The sequence below is a fragment of the Necator americanus genome, chromosome X, assembly GCF_031761385.1.
Source record: "Necator americanus strain Aroian chromosome X, whole genome shotgun sequence".
In the NCBI taxonomy this organism is placed as follows: domain Eukaryota; kingdom Metazoa; phylum Nematoda; class Chromadorea; order Rhabditida; family Ancylostomatidae; genus Necator; species Necator americanus.
This window is the reverse complement of record NC_087376.1, coordinates 5164822-5180185: the sequence shown is the minus strand read 5'-3', so window position 1 is coordinate 5180185 and position 15364 is coordinate 5164822. Positions and strand designations below refer to the sequence as shown.

The window sequence follows — 15364 nt, the reverse complement described above, 5'->3', positions numbered from 1 at the left end:
TGAAATCCATGATTTCAACTGATTTCAGATCCTTAAATTTTTTAAATCTCTAAATCGCTTTACTATTATACGGGGGATAGAAAGTATCTCATTACTAAACATTTGAAATTTCATTTACACACCTTCACTTTATTTTACTTTCTTTCCATTTGTTTAAAAATGTTTGTGCTAAAAATCCTAAGAATTGACAAGCTCCAAAAAAAAAAGAAATCCCGTATCACATGGATTTAAGATAGGGTTTGGTTCATATAGGGAATATATAGAATCAGAGAATATCTAATTACTCTATTTGCAAATTTCCCATTTCCGAAACAAAAGTCCCTAAAAAAAATTTTTCGCTCAAGGATTCTGGCGTATTTTAAAAATTCTCAGCGCACTAACTTTTCGTAGTGGTCTTAAAATGATCTTAAATCTCTTGTGATTTCACATGGAATCTCTCCCTCGTTTCTCTTCTATTCGATTTTTTTAATCGAAATTTGTGTTATCACCTATTTCGGACGTTCCAGTAAATTTGATTATATCCATATGTATTGATCTACTTACAGATCTCATAGCTTCGACACTGCCCGAATGATCTTTGTATAATAATGTGGCTTTCTGTGTTTTCCTCATTTATATTACTGCGTTACGGTTGGACGCAACCAGCTCAACTGATTCCTACAGTTGATCCAAATCACTTCGGTGCCGGTAAGAGTTTTTTTTTTGTGAAGTATTATTTTTCTTCGTTTATTAAAAGCTTGAATAGGTTCGGTTATTGTTTTCTGGTTTCTTTTTCCCATGTGATGTCAGCATGATGATGAGAGTCGCTGATTTGCATATGTGTACTTTAATTCACGCTATTTCTGTATGGGAAACGCCCGGACTCGTAAAACTCTCGGATGTTTTAGTTAACTTTTGACTCCAAGAAGTTGTTTACGTAGAACTTTATAATTTTGATGCACTTTCCATTGAAAAATACTCTCTCGTAGACTATCATTTGCCCAATTCGCAAAAATCTTGAAAAAATCTACGACAAATTTGGATTTGTAAGGAAATTTTTTTTCTTGGCAAGGGGTATTGCTAAAAAAAAATTATCCTCCTACTTTCAAAAATCCCATGGATATCTTTTTGGAAGAATTCCGATGGAACTTTTGAATTTAACAAACATTCATTATGTTTTGTGGATCTGAAAGGCTTTGTTATCTACTGGGATATCCTTCTATTTTGATTTTTTCCTATCTTATTCTAGCTAAAATGTGCAAATTTCCACCATAAGTGAAGAAAAAACTTATTTCAGACATTTGTAGGTGCTTCCAAGGATTTCCACTCCTCCTTTTCACTGAATGTAATGCTCAGTCATTCATCATGTACTCTTCAGTTGTAATCGTTGATAGCGAAGAAAAAAAAAGGCTTGAGAAAATCTTAGCAAGGATTCTTCCTGACATTCTATGAGATCGATAAGATATGGGGTGTTTTCTATCTAATCAATCCTGCACACATGACCTTGCCTATCCTAGTATTCTATACAACTACTAGTATTATTTATTATTATTATCATTATTATTTAAAATATGATTCCAAGTAATGTCGAATTTTAGCTTTTTGAATTCTTCCAAGAATTTTTGGATTATTATTAGGATTTGAGTAAACGCGGTGCATTATGTCATGTGTTTAGAAAGAATGTAACAAACATATTGACCTTCACATCTGTGAAAGATCACTACATAGATGGATAGCAAGGAATTAAGGAAAAATCCTAGAAGATGCTAAACAGAATTTCGATAGGATACATGAGATTTGCTTCAAGGATACTATGTTGTTAATGCGTGAGAATAACCTAGTAAAAAGATATAAAGTCTAAACATTTCTCCCCAGTATTAGGTTACGACCTTCAGTTTGCTATTCACATCATGCAGTGATGATTGCAAAAATTTCCCCTGTTTTTTAGAAACAATTAAAATTGATATTTCTCCTGTAACTAATGAACAACAATTTTTTTGGTTACTAGTTGGATCCTTTTCCAGAAATAAATTTTCATTATAGATATATTCTGACTGACAATACTAAATTGTGATTATTCCTTTACATTATTAAAAAAACTCTTGTTTTTTCAATCCTAATCTAGGATAGCAAGGTTTGATTGATTATTACCCATCTGAAAAGGAAGGAATAGGTTCGTTAGGATTTTTTTGTGCCTATTTCCGCTAGGATTCTATAGGCTAAAGGTAGGATTTTTTTGCAGCAGGATTTATGTATGCATGTTTTTGCGAAACTTTGGTACAATTATACTTTACTGAGTTCAGGATTTTTATTTTTTAAATAATGTAATAATAGTGTAGTTCTATAACGTTCTCATGTGCAAATTATTGTCTTTTTATTCCAATAATTTCCTTTTTGAGAACTTTTCAAAAGAGCTAAATCGCATTTCACTTTATGGGGACTTATTTTCGTGCCGGTTTTTTTCTTTTTTATTTTTTTGAATTTTTAGTCACAGCGGGATGTTCCTTCAAGTTTAGAGTCATAAATGATAATTTTCGAGAAAGTTCTTTGGTTTTGAATGATACCTACATAAATCTTCGCTTTTTTTTCCTGAGATACATTAAATGTTTTCGTGAAGCACTGATTAAAAATGACCATAGCCATTATTGCTTTGTCATCTTCCTTTTCTTTTTTTTTAAATTCTCAACGTGGAGAAAAACGAGCGTTGCAGCGATTTTCTCAGCAATTAATACAATGATTCAAGGAATGCGCTGTGTCAGCGCATTTCTGGGACTACAGCTGTAACCTGTGGTGATTTATTGATATTTGCGGCTCTTTAGCCACATTTTTTCCACCGTGGATATTTTGCGGAACACGCATGCCGACAAAAATATCTGTTTTTTTTTCGCTCTGTTCATGGGTTGGTCGAAAATGATTCAGAGTATTAAAATGCGTTAGCGGCGATAGCGATTTGCTATGAGAGCAAAAATGCGGAGAAGTTAGTGACGTGGTCGTTTCAGGGAAAATTTTTTAGGAATCAAAAAATGATTTCTCTTGAACGGGGTTTTTTAAGCCTTATAATTTGTTTGAAAGCAATTAATTATGTGAACAATTAAGATGGGAATCCTTGTTATGATCGCGAAACGTTAGCACCGCAGCGATGTGTACCCGACTTCATCAACGCTGCCTTTAACCTCGAAGTTGAGGTGACGAACACATGTGGTGTAAAGCATCCCACAAAGTAAGCCACACTTCCCTCTTTTTCTGTTTGCTTTCAAATTTTTTTTAAAATCTCTTTCTAAACGGAAAAATGTTCTTTTTCAGATTTTGTGTTCAATCAGGTCACTCAGCTGCGCGAAGTGTATGCGATACTTGCGATGCCAGACATCCAGTAAGTTATTTGCTATTAATACAGTAGTATGAGAGTTAAATCCTCTATAAATCCAACATTTTTTCAGGCTTTTGAGCATCCAGCCCGTTATCTCACTGATTTTAATAATGCTAATAATGAGACGTGGTGGCAGTCAGAGACTATGAACGAGGGCATGCAATATCCAAACAGCGTTAACCTTACACTCACACTTGGTAAGGATTTTTATAGTTTCGGATTCCTAGACATCTCTAAAATTAATCCAGAATCTGTAGTGATGGGTGTTTGGGAACGCTTACATGAATAAATTACAATTGCAATTACATTACAATTGAATTTCATGAGTAAATGAGACGTAGGCATCAGATACTCATCTGCCATTAATATTTTTTCCTCCCGGATATTTCCTAAGTGTTCCTGTAAGGGACAAGTGTGATAAAAGATAGTGTTTTTTGAACTATGACATCATGACAAATGTTCTGATTTTTCTTTTTTGTTAAATATTGCTTATAAAATGTTTTTTCTAGGTAAAACCTTTGATATTACCTATGTCCGACTGAAATTCATCTCACCAAGACCGGAATCTTTTGCTATCTTTAAAAAGACATCATTAGATGATGAATGGGTACCCTGGCAGTATTACTCGTAAGTTTATTTTATTCTTCTTTTTTGTTGCGTTTGGTATTACTGAATTTCCCAAGGTTTTATTTTCTCGAAACTTTATCGCAATTTTGCTTGTATCGTTCCTTTCGGTTTGTCGTTCTCGAGAACGTTTAATAGAAAGAATTATTTCGTTCATAACAAAAAAGTACAGAGTCTGGATTTAGGAGCTTTCGAGGTGAAAAGTATAGAAATGTGTGGAACGAAATTGCAATAAAAGATGAAAAATAATTATTTTTCCGTGTTATGTGTCATTAATTTCTGCAGGCCCTGATTTTGAATGTGTGCAATTACTTTTTTTTTAGTGGATCCTGCCGTGCTACATATGGCCTTCCGGACAAGGCTCCTATACTTCCTGGTAACGAAGCTGTTGCTCAGTGTACAAAGGTTAATTTTTTGTAGTTTTTGCATACTCTTCTATACTGCGATTATTCATAGGTTTTCAGGAGTTTTCCGATATTTCACCAATCACTGGAGGAAATATTGCGTTTTCAACTCTTGAAGGTAGGCCGTCGGCCCATGCTTTTGAAGACAGTGAAGTTTTACAGGTATGCCTCCACAGATGATTTGATTTACGTCCTCCTTTCTTTTTCCAAAAAGTAAACTCGTTTTTTTTTCTTGAAAAAGTAAATTGTAATGTCCTAAAGTTGCAACTTGTTATCAGTGGTAACTGCTGTATTAACTTATACTTCCATCACTTTGTACATCAGTCCAAAATTTTCTTTTTTGGAAACTCTTTCTTATTTTTTGTGTCATTTTTTGCACATAAAAATCGAGAGAACTCAAAATTTCTCAAATTGAAATTGGACTAGCACGAACTTCTTAAAATTTTCTTTGCGTTTTGGATTATTTCTCTAAAGTAGACCTATTTTTAAGCAATGGGTAACTGCTTCGGCCATCAAAATTGTCCTGAACAGAATGAACACCTTCGGAGATGAAGTGTTCGGTGATCCACAAGTTCTTCGAAGTTACTTCTATGCCATCTCCGATTTTGCTGTTGGAGGAAGGTTTGTTATAATTGTAATGACTTTCTGATTTAATTTAGTAGTATTCGAATCCATATGAGCTGGCAAAATTTGATCGACTGAGGATGAGTATCGAGTTCAGCTATTCAGCAAGAAAATAGCACTTTTCGTTCTGGATTTAAATTAAATCGAGTCTGCCATGTAGTGTAGAATTTTCATTGTCCACAAAACGTTTAGTGATTGCTTAAGGTGTAAATGTAATGGCCATGCATCGGAATGTGTTCGATCATCAAGCGTGGACGGTGAGAACAGGCTGGTTTGTCGCTGCGAACACAATACTCAAGGTCAATAGAACCTTATATTATATTAAAATACGTTAATTTTTTTCTTGTGAGGATGACAAGAATAGCACAAAAATATCTTTTTTTGTTAAAGGTGCTGATTGCGACCAGTGTTTACCTTTCTACAATGATCGTCCATGGCGCCCTGGAACAGCTAATGAGGCGAACGAGTGCATTGGTTAGACGTGTCTTTTTTTTTCGAATTTATTAGCTGATTTCTGTTTTTTTTTGTGTTGGAAAAAATCCAAGTCATATCAATGTGGCTGGTTCTGCTCTTTTATTTTATATAGGAATGTCACTCACCTTCCAATACTTTCTGTCCAATTTATTTTCAACTTCACCATTTCTGTGGTAGTTTTCTTTTAAAGGAATTTTTTTGCTCCTTTTAAATTCAGTAAGTTCTTTAAAGTCGTTCGAAGTATTTTTTATTTAGTCATATATTTAGACCTCTTTTTATCATAACGATCAAAATTTACGTGAGCTTTTTTTTGGGTCATAATGGAATAATTTTGCTCCACCTCAATGTTGCTAGGTGGAGTCATCCCAGGAGTCCAACAGGGACATAGTTTTTCTTCCAGGAATAATAATAATGATATGATGATGAATGATTTTTATAGGAAAATAAATGTGATTTTTATATGTTTTTGATATGTTTCCCTTAATTCTTTCTATCATAAAATTCTTAGGGAAGGGGAATAGTTTCATGGATTCCATGTCCTTTAGTTAGTAGCGCACACAAAATCCCTTCTCTTCCTCTTTTGTTTTTTTTAATGTGCACATGAAACGTTTTTGAACATGGTGAATTTGCTAAATCTGCGGATATTTTCTTGCTACTTTTATTATCAAATGTAAGTCATAAATTATAAATGATAATAATTCAATGTTAACACCATAAATAATTTTGGGAATTTTACAGCTTGTAACTGCTCTCAACTGTCAAATCGCTGCTTCTTTGACCAAGAACTATTCGAAACCACTGGCCATGGAGGACACTGCATCGATTGTCAAGGCAATACACATGTAAGTATTCTTATATTCTTCAATTTTTTCTACCTTACTTTTTTCGAAAAAAACAATTCCTGCCACGGAAATGGCGATGTTCTTAGGGGGTCCACTGCGAAAATTGTGCCGCAAACCATTGGCGTCGACAGGGTGATAACTACTGCGTTCCGTGCGGTTGTAATGAGGTAATGTGTACAGTGAAAAAAAAGTTTTACGTAGAATTACTTTCATAGATTTTATTTCTAGGTGGGATCACTCTCACAACAGTGTGATAATACTGGACAATGCCATTGTAAACCGGGAGTAGGTGGACGTTATTGTGATCAGTGCAAAGATGGATTTTTCGACTTTGGACCTAATGGTTGCAAGTGAGTTTTATGGAAGAAATATTTCCAGACTCCGATTGTTGCTGAAAAAGTGTTCAAATACTGAAAGTTGCAGTAATGAATCCGGATAAATGCAGGCAATGCCTTTTCACCCATTTCCACTTAAACTGCTTCTTTGTGAAATGAAAGGTCAGAGCAGGTTTAGAGGAGGGAGCTCACTTGACGTCGATGCCTTCCCAGATTACAGAATAATTGTGTTATTTTTAAAAAAAGTCATTTTATTTATAAAGACTCCCTGATCTTCACCGACAACTATTTTTACTACAACTATGATAATTTTGTGAGGTCACTGTAAAATTGCACTATTGCTGGAGAAAACTTGTCAAACATTGAAAAAAGAAGATTTTTTTTTAAAAGATTATTCTTTGTCAGCACTTTCACTCGAAGTATTGGTATTAAAAATAATCCAGTAACCCACAGATACCAAATAACCCAAAAATGCAAATACAAATAACCCAATAACTCACAAAGTAATATCTAACCAGATAGGTACATTATTTTGACTTATCACTTCTGGAACCCTGGATATTTTTCCATTCGTCCACTATTTATACTGGTTACTACTCGTTGTCATTAGTTAATTAGTGAATGGATACGATACGAACGTGAAGACATCTGGATTAAACTGCTTATTCCAATTCGTTTTTCTTCCCATTACTGATCTTAAAAACGAACATTCCAGAGATTGTGGTTGTGAGGTTGCTGGATCGCATGCCAATCATCCACATTGTGATGCTATCACTGGTACGTGCCTTTGTAAATCGAATGTTGAGGGACGTCAGTGTAACAAATGTAAGCCTGGATACTTCGATCTATCTACGGATAATCAGGTACTTCTACTATATCCTAGTAATGCTCGCATTTCAAATAACAAGGATTTATGTTGCAGTTTGGATGTACTCCATGCTTCTGCTATGGTCATTCATCTATTTGCGCTACGGCGCCTGGATATTACGCGATGAATATCTCATCCGAGTTTGAAACTGGTGATTTTTTGGGGAATCGTCATTAATTAAGGATCTTCGATAAGTTTTATAAATGGATCTTATTGCAAATCTTTATTCAGACAAAGAGAAATGGTCAGCGCAATCACATCATGGACTTCTGGATGCCCAGTGGGCTGAACTGGACCATGCAGTCGCGGTGGGACTTTTGTATCATATAATTTTTTTACTAATGAATCGATAAGATTTTAAATGGTTCTGAATAGGTTATTTTGATGCATAAGTAATACGATTGACAACGAGTTTAATTTAAAAAATCCTCTACGAATTCAGCAAATCGAAATTTGTAGGTCATTATTGGATCCAATCAATTGATCCCAATCAATCAATTGTGTTCCTCAGACGATTAGAACCGTGCCCCATCTTATGACAATCATTGTTTTTTGTTTCTCTTCCGCTGTCCCTCTACAGATGAATAATAATAAGAAAATTTGATGACGAATCCTAGCGTTGTTTTGAAGGCGTCAAGTGTTGACGAAGGACCCGTTCATTTCCTGGCTCCGGAACAATTCACCGGCGATCAACGAAGCTCCTACAACCAATTACTCACCTTCAACCTCCGAGTTACAAAACAAGGAGCTCGGCCAAGTGTCAAGTTTGTGTTGTTATCACTGTGAATTGCTTATTTCGTATATGAGAAGGATATCTATATTTTTTTGTAGGGATGTTGTTATCGTTGGTGGTGATGGTCAAGAATTGTCGCTTCCAATTTTTGCTCAGGATAACCCAACTCCTGGACCCGAGAACCAGGTATTTTTCCGAGTCATTTGTGGGATATCTATGATTCCTTTTTAAAATTACTCGAATGTTTTCTTGTTCCATGCTTCTGTATTTCTAGGCATATCGTTTCCGTATCCATGCGGATCCACAATTCCAATGGCATCCACGCCTAAATGAACTGGACTTCATCGGTATTCTGTCAAACGTTACCGCTTTGAAAATCCGAGGAACGTACTCCCATCAAGGTATTTCTCGCTTTTTTTAAAGTTTATATACACTTTATTTGAAAAACAATCTAAAATATTTGTAGATGTTGGGTTTTTGTCGAATGTTCACCTTGGTACCGCCGGACTAGCACCATCGACTGATCCACGACCTGCAAACTGGGTGGAACATTGCGACTGCCTAAACGGGTACATCGTATTCTATGTTCTTTCTATTTTTATCCATATTAATTATTTTTTTTTGACAGTTTTGTCGGTCAATTCTGTGAGTCTTGTGCTCCCGGATATCGACGTGAGCTAAAATATGGAGGACCATTTAATCGTTGCATCAAATGTGATTGTCATGGACATTCGGATAGTTGTGATGCTGAAAGTGGTAGGTTATCGTGATCCTAGAAAAGCTCTTGCAAAGTGTGGCATTAATGATTCATCCTATTTTTTTCAGGAGCTTGTATTTGTGAACATAATACAGCTGGCGATACTTGTGAACGTTGTGCACGTGGATATTACGGTAATGCCTTGACTGGTACGGAAGAGGACTGCACGGTATGTCTTCGAAATACTTGGGATAGTTTCTATAGCAACGTAGAAGAATGAACCAACTCAGCGTTTGGTTTTCCAGAAATGTCCATGTCCAGAAGATGGACCTTGTATCCTCCACACTGATGGTGATGTGCTTTGTACGGAATGTCCTCTGGGATATACTGGTCGTCGGTGAGATTTCACTAGTTTTTAATCGTTTAAATCGTCGTTTTAATCGTCGTTTTAGTCGTTTTTTTTAAATTTCTCTTGTCTGGATTTGAATTTTTCGCTTTCCTTATTCTAACAGTTTGATTATTTTGTTTGACATCGCAGATGCGACGAATGCTCGGATGGATACTTTGGAAATCCCAAAGAAGACATTGCCTGCAAAGAATGTGAGTGCTCCGGAAACATTGATCCGAACTCAATTGGAAACTGTGACAAGTAGGTTTTGTTGAGATTTTTCTACGTTTTAGTGGTTATTTACTCCTGAAAGCTGGAATAAAATCCCTACTTTCCTAATAACTACTTCTGTTAGGGTCACTGGAGAGTGTAAGAAGTGCGTATACAATACCTATGGATTTAATTGCGAAAAATGCAAGCCAGGATACTGGGGAGATGCTCTTTTGGAGCCAAAAGGAGACTGTAAAGCTTGCAAGTAGGTTGATTTTGTGGGCATATTTCACTGCAATTTTTTAAAATGTTTATTTTATTACCTTTGGTATTTAGTTGTTTCGCGCCCGGAACACGCCGTCCAAATCATGACTACACAGTACTGGAATGTTCTCAGGATAATGGTCAATGCGATTGCTTACCTCATATCATTGGATTCCATTGCGATCAGCCAGAGGTAAGCTACGAGAGCTTCGTGCTCCTCTATTTTGTACCTCATTCCGCCCCCTTAAGTCTACAGATTATAGATTTAGGTACTGTTTTTTTTTTGGGTTGAAGGGTCTTTTCTATCTCAGAATGGATAGAATTTCACCTTGGATAAGTGCGTTATAGTAGTCCACGAACACATTTGTGGATTACTAACAGTTCCACCTTTCAGATCACCTTAATGATGTTATAGCCTCAATAAGTCACGTTTTCTCCCGAAAATTTGTGGAGCGAGTATGTAACCCCATGTTTTCACAAATTTTCGTTTTATCATCCAGAACACGTTTTGTTGTCGAGATTTTTATTAGGGATTCGGATAAGAATCAGCCCTACTACTTCTTAAAAATATTTTCTCGTTATGCTTCATATTTTTTATTTTCCTTCGTATTTTTCAGCATGGTTACTTCAACATCAGTTCTGGAGTTGGTGCTCAACCATGTGACTGTGATCCTCTTGGATCAGAAGACTCAACCTGCGATGTTAACACTGGCGTTTGTAAATGTAAACCTGGTGTAACAGGAAGACAGTCAGTATTTGTATACCTAGAGATTAAGGATTTATGAATCCTGGAAACGATTATAATTTTCTGAATTCCAGATGTGATCAATGTGCTCCATATCACTTTGGTTTCGGTCCAAATGGTTGCCAACCATGTGATTGCGAAGTTATTGGTAGTGAAAGCAGGCAATGTGATGTCAATACTGGTTCGTACACAGGAACAGATAGTTTTCATGGATTTCTCTTATTCACAACATGATATTCTCAAATTCCAGGACAATGCTTGTGTCGCGATCATATCGAAGGTCGTCGCTGTGATCAATGCGTTGAGAATCGGTACGACATCAAGTCTGGATGTCTTCCGTGTGACGATTGTTACACGTTGATTCAGACGAGAGTGAATGCGTTCCGTGAAAGCGTTAAACTACTCGATAACACACTTAAGGAGATCATTGAAAATCCGGCACCGGTACGAAGTCCCACCGGCTATTTTTTTTCTGGAATAGAGCTGAGAGTGAATAAAAAATTCAGGTAAACGATACTGCATTCGACGACCGAGTGAAACAAGTTAGTAAGGACGTGCAGAAACTTGCCGAGACCGTGACACAAAAACTAGGTATGCATTGGATAGGAAATTACGCGCGCAACGCGGGAAAAAAATACCGATCGATATTGTCTGTGTACTATTTGGACTTTGACACTTTTTCCCTCGATATGATCTCCTTTCCAGAATCGGACGATTCTGCCTTAGTGGGACAAGTTGCTCAACTAAGGAAAGATATAGCGGATGCGCTTACGAACGTGAAGAGTGTGGATGAAATGATGAATGCGGCTCGTTCTAAAGTTGAACAAACAGAGGTTGGACTGCAAAGATGGAGAATTATAAACGGTAGGATGTCTAGAAAGTTTCTGACGAGTTGAATACCAGCGAAATTACACCAGAAATCAGCTGAAATATCTCTCAAAAATCAATTTCAGTAAACTTATGTGTTTCGATCCCTGACTCATTTGTTCTGATGTTTACACTTCGCCTGTTTCTCTCAAATGCTGCTAATTATGCTTTGTTTTTGGTAAATTACAGTTAACTAAGACTTGTATTATTGTAGAACAAGCAAGGAATGAGTTGGAGAACGCCCTTCATTATCTGGAAACTGAGGGCAAGACTCAATGGGAACTGGCTAAGGAAGCAAGCAAAAAATACGGTGAACAGAGTCAACAGGTGAGTTTTTACTCTCTGAGCGTTTATTTTTCTTCAGTGTTGAGTTTCAAACTCTTGAAAAACTTGCGCGAATTCTTCGGGATTCATGGATGGTGTTTAGATGTCTAACCTCGCTCAAAAGACACGTGAAGAGGCGGATAAGCATGAGCAACAATCGAAGGAGATCGAGAAACTTGCCGAAGAGGCTAATCTGAACGCGAAAAAAGCTCACAAAGAGGCTAGAGATGCGATTTATGGAGGTACGCAGAGATTTTGAATTTTAAGTCCAGAAAATCTACGGAAACGTGATACTTTAGGAGAACAAGTGTCTCAACAAATTGCTGAAATGAAGGAGCGACAAACTCAGCTGAACGAGACATTGAGCAGGTAGAATATCCTCTAAGAGGAGAAATCCCGAAAGATTTGTTGCTAAATCGTTAGTTATTGCTTCTCACTAGATAAAAATACCTCGATTCAGGACATTGGAGTTAGCAGAAGAGCAGAAAAAAGCAGCTGCTGATGCCAATCAAGCTGCAGCAGAGGCTCTTACCGCGGTGGAGAGCTTACGACTCCCGAATTTCGATCCTCAACAAGTTGGTGGATGAAGCCAGCCTTTTTCTACATTGTTCCTAATTTATTGTTTGAATTTTTAGTTGAAAGCTGATGCAAAAGCGATAAGCGATGACGCTAAGGTGGCAATTGAAAACACGAAGAAAGAAGCAGAGAATAACCGTGAAGTTCTGGAACAGGCAGCTCGTGCCGCTGCTGAAGCCAGAAATGAACTGCAAAGTGCTGAGGATCAACAGCAGGTTTGGAAAGAGTAGTTTCGTAGATAGTGATCCTGAATTTGTTACGACTGCCTTTTTTTAAATGGAATAAGTTCAGGTATCCGATTCTCTTCTTGCTGACGTTGATGCGGCCAGAGCACGAGCTGATGACGCTCTTAAAGTGGCTGAAAATACGTTGAAAGATGCTGAGCGAACCTTGGAAACATTGAATGGTAGCATTTCTAAATTAAATAAATAATTGAATAAAATTTTAAAAAAATCAGGAAATTCGCTAATCGCTAACCTAGTCGTAAAATTCGCTGGTTCAGTGATGACGTATAAGGCTACCTTTCTGAAAAAGTGTGAGCGGAGATGCTACTGGTGCTATACTTTAAATTTCAACGAGCTTACTTGAATTATGAGCACCTTATGTGCTGGAAATGGATTTTTATGTTTCAACATTTTTTTTCTGATTTACTCACAAGGTGATATTGTTGCTTTAGAGGGTTGTTGTAAGAGAAAAATATCAGGCTGAACAGTTTACAGCTTCATACGAGTTTTTTTTTTCCTGAAAAATTTACTCACTTGTGTAGACTACTGTAAGTGAAATTCTCCAATTTTTACATGTATTTTGAATTTTTTAGAGTTCAATGAGCGAGTCGAAAAATCAAAGGCGGCTGCCGTGGAACAGCTCGGTAAATTAACTGAGATCGACGAAGCAATAAAGAAAGCCGAACAGGTTACCACCGAAGCAGAAAATGCCATCGGATCCGCTGCTGCCGACGCTGCTCAGGCCAAGGATCTGGCACAACAGGCCGGCGAGGACGCTAAAGTTGTTAATGAGGTTAGCTGCGAAATTTTACTTTATTTCTGCACCTCTTATCGGGTAAAAACGTAGAAAAAGCGGTAAACCTTTCTCTTTTATTTTCTATTATTTCTATTTTCAGAAAGCGAATGCTTTCCAAAATATGACATTACAAACACGAAAATCGGCAGAAACATTGAACGCTGACGTCGACCAACTAATGGAAGAGTTAACGGAAACGAATTCGACTCTGGATAGCTACAAGACTCAAGCAGAGACCGATAAACAAATGGCAACAGAGGTACGTAACAGTTTTTATTGGGGATTATTCATGGAATATAAACTGGGAGACAACATGAGTTACCACAATTCCCATGTCCTCCACTGCTTCCTCATTCACCGTTGTAATTTAAGGCAGTCCGGAAAGCATCTCTGGCCGAGAAGGCAGCTCGCGATGCGAATGCTACGATAGCCGGAGAAGCGGACCAGATCAAAAAGATTATTGATCGATTGAGTAAGATTTACCTTACTACTATAGTCCAGAGACTCAGCTCCACAGTAATTCTTTTCAGATGCTCTTGAGTCCGTCAACAACGCTGAACTGGATGAGTTAGAATCCGAACTTGACAGCCTGGACCAACTCTTAACACAAGCTGACATCGAAAGTCAGGTATGTACGTTCAAGGATGTTTTCCATAAATCCGAGAAGTAGAAGTTACATGACTTCGTTTCCTTTTCTATGATTTGTATTAATTTTAGGTTCCTCAGCATAAAATGTCGAAAACTGAAGAGGATAGACGCATAACACAAATAAAGAATGAAATAGACTCTCTGTCAAAAGAGGTTGGTTCCACTGTTTCACCTGGTTTTCCTCAAAGCACTCACTTAGGAGAATGTTTCTCCTCATCGTAGAAAAAAAAATTGATTTTGAGTTTTGAATAGGGCTGGCTAATAGGGATCCTACAATTTTCAATTTTCAGTAGTTTTCTTATTTATGTGATATTTTCCAAGGAAAAAAGCATTTTCATTTAATTATTTATGAATAATTTTAACGCGGTTCTCTGGGCTCTTTTTCTAAATCAGAATAATTTTTGAAAAAAAAAAAACTCTTGGCTCCTATTTCTTTTAGGAGGTTGAGGTTTTGTCATAAAATTTGTATCTTGTATTCTTGAAAGTCTGAAAGTCTCACGAGTGTTTGAATTTTGAAAGTTCTTCAAGTTTTTAGATTATTAGTTTGTTTTATTTTTAAAATTTTTATATTTCACAGGTTCGAAATTTGGAGGAAATTCGTGATGCATTACCAACTAAGTGTTATAACTTGGTGAAATTGGAACAAGAAGGCCAGAAATAATGTCATCCCGGCGAATAGAGAATAATATGTAACAAAGCACTCGTCGTCTATGTTATCTATCTGTGAGCTGGTGAGGTACCGGAAGAATTTTGTGCTTTTCTTTTTTTTTGAAAACAAAACTATTATTAATTGTTCAGAAGCTGCCGTTTGTTTTTTTTTATTCTTTCCTCTAACTTCTTTCTATTTTCTACTTCCTCGCTTCACCTTCTTTCCTTCTTTCCTTCTTTCATCTTTTGGGTTATCGCTTGATCACTCACTGCCAACGTATAACCCTCTCGTCGTGCTACTTGTCCTCTCAATACGTGCCTTGTCATGTACGGTCTGCACTTTTTTTGCGCACTAGGTACTAATTTATGTATAAGCGGTAGTTTTATATTGTTGAGTCTCATGTTTTTTTTCCTCCTATAATATTATTATTTTTGTGCTTCATAATTCATGTATTGATCTAGCCAGTTGTGTCTGTACTGTTTCGGATGATGTCGTATTGTTGTAGCACAAACGCATTCCAAATGTGTTCTCCTTACGTCAAATTTCCGTTTTCGGTTCAGCCGCACAATTTTCATTACATAACTCGTCGTTGCCATGTTACATATACAATATATTGATACAATCAGTGTTATCAGGTTCCAGAAGCTTTGCCCCTTTCTACTGATATTCTCAAACTTGCAATCGGCTTCATATATGGCCAATAAACCAGTTTGCATTATTGTTACT

At 36.7% G+C, this 15364-nt stretch overlaps 1 protein-coding gene across 1 annotated transcript; it reads left to right on the top strand.

Annotated features, from left to right (window-relative positions):
* Positions 1 to 587: 587 nt before the first annotated feature.
* On the top strand, positions 588 to 14650 carry RB195_021521 (uncharacterized protein; the record flags this gene model as incomplete). The annotated part of the gene is made up of 43 exons (XM_064208309.1): positions 588 to 687; positions 3076 to 3199; positions 3283 to 3349; positions 3417 to 3543; positions 3856 to 3973; positions 4294 to 4375; positions 4435 to 4536; positions 4865 to 4995; positions 5203 to 5297; positions 5389 to 5472; positions 6211 to 6314; positions 6401 to 6481; positions 6543 to 6664; positions 7365 to 7512; positions 7572 to 7668; positions 7749 to 7825; positions 8148 to 8281; positions 8349 to 8436; positions 8525 to 8651; positions 8717 to 8819; positions 8879 to 9006; positions 9076 to 9176; positions 9253 to 9344; positions 9486 to 9596; positions 9691 to 9810; positions 9882 to 10002; positions 10427 to 10557; positions 10629 to 10735; positions 10805 to 10998; positions 11061 to 11145; positions 11260 to 11418; positions 11636 to 11748; positions 11849 to 11987; positions 12045 to 12114; positions 12206 to 12320; positions 12381 to 12536; positions 12613 to 12727; positions 13139 to 13338; positions 13442 to 13600; positions 13714 to 13813; positions 13872 to 13969; positions 14059 to 14142; positions 14567 to 14650. 43 exons carry the CDS (start codon positions 588 to 590, stop codon positions 14648 to 14650), a joined length of 4893 nt encoding a protein of 1630 aa, XP_064064190.1.
* Positions 14651 to 15364: the final 714 nt, after the last annotated feature.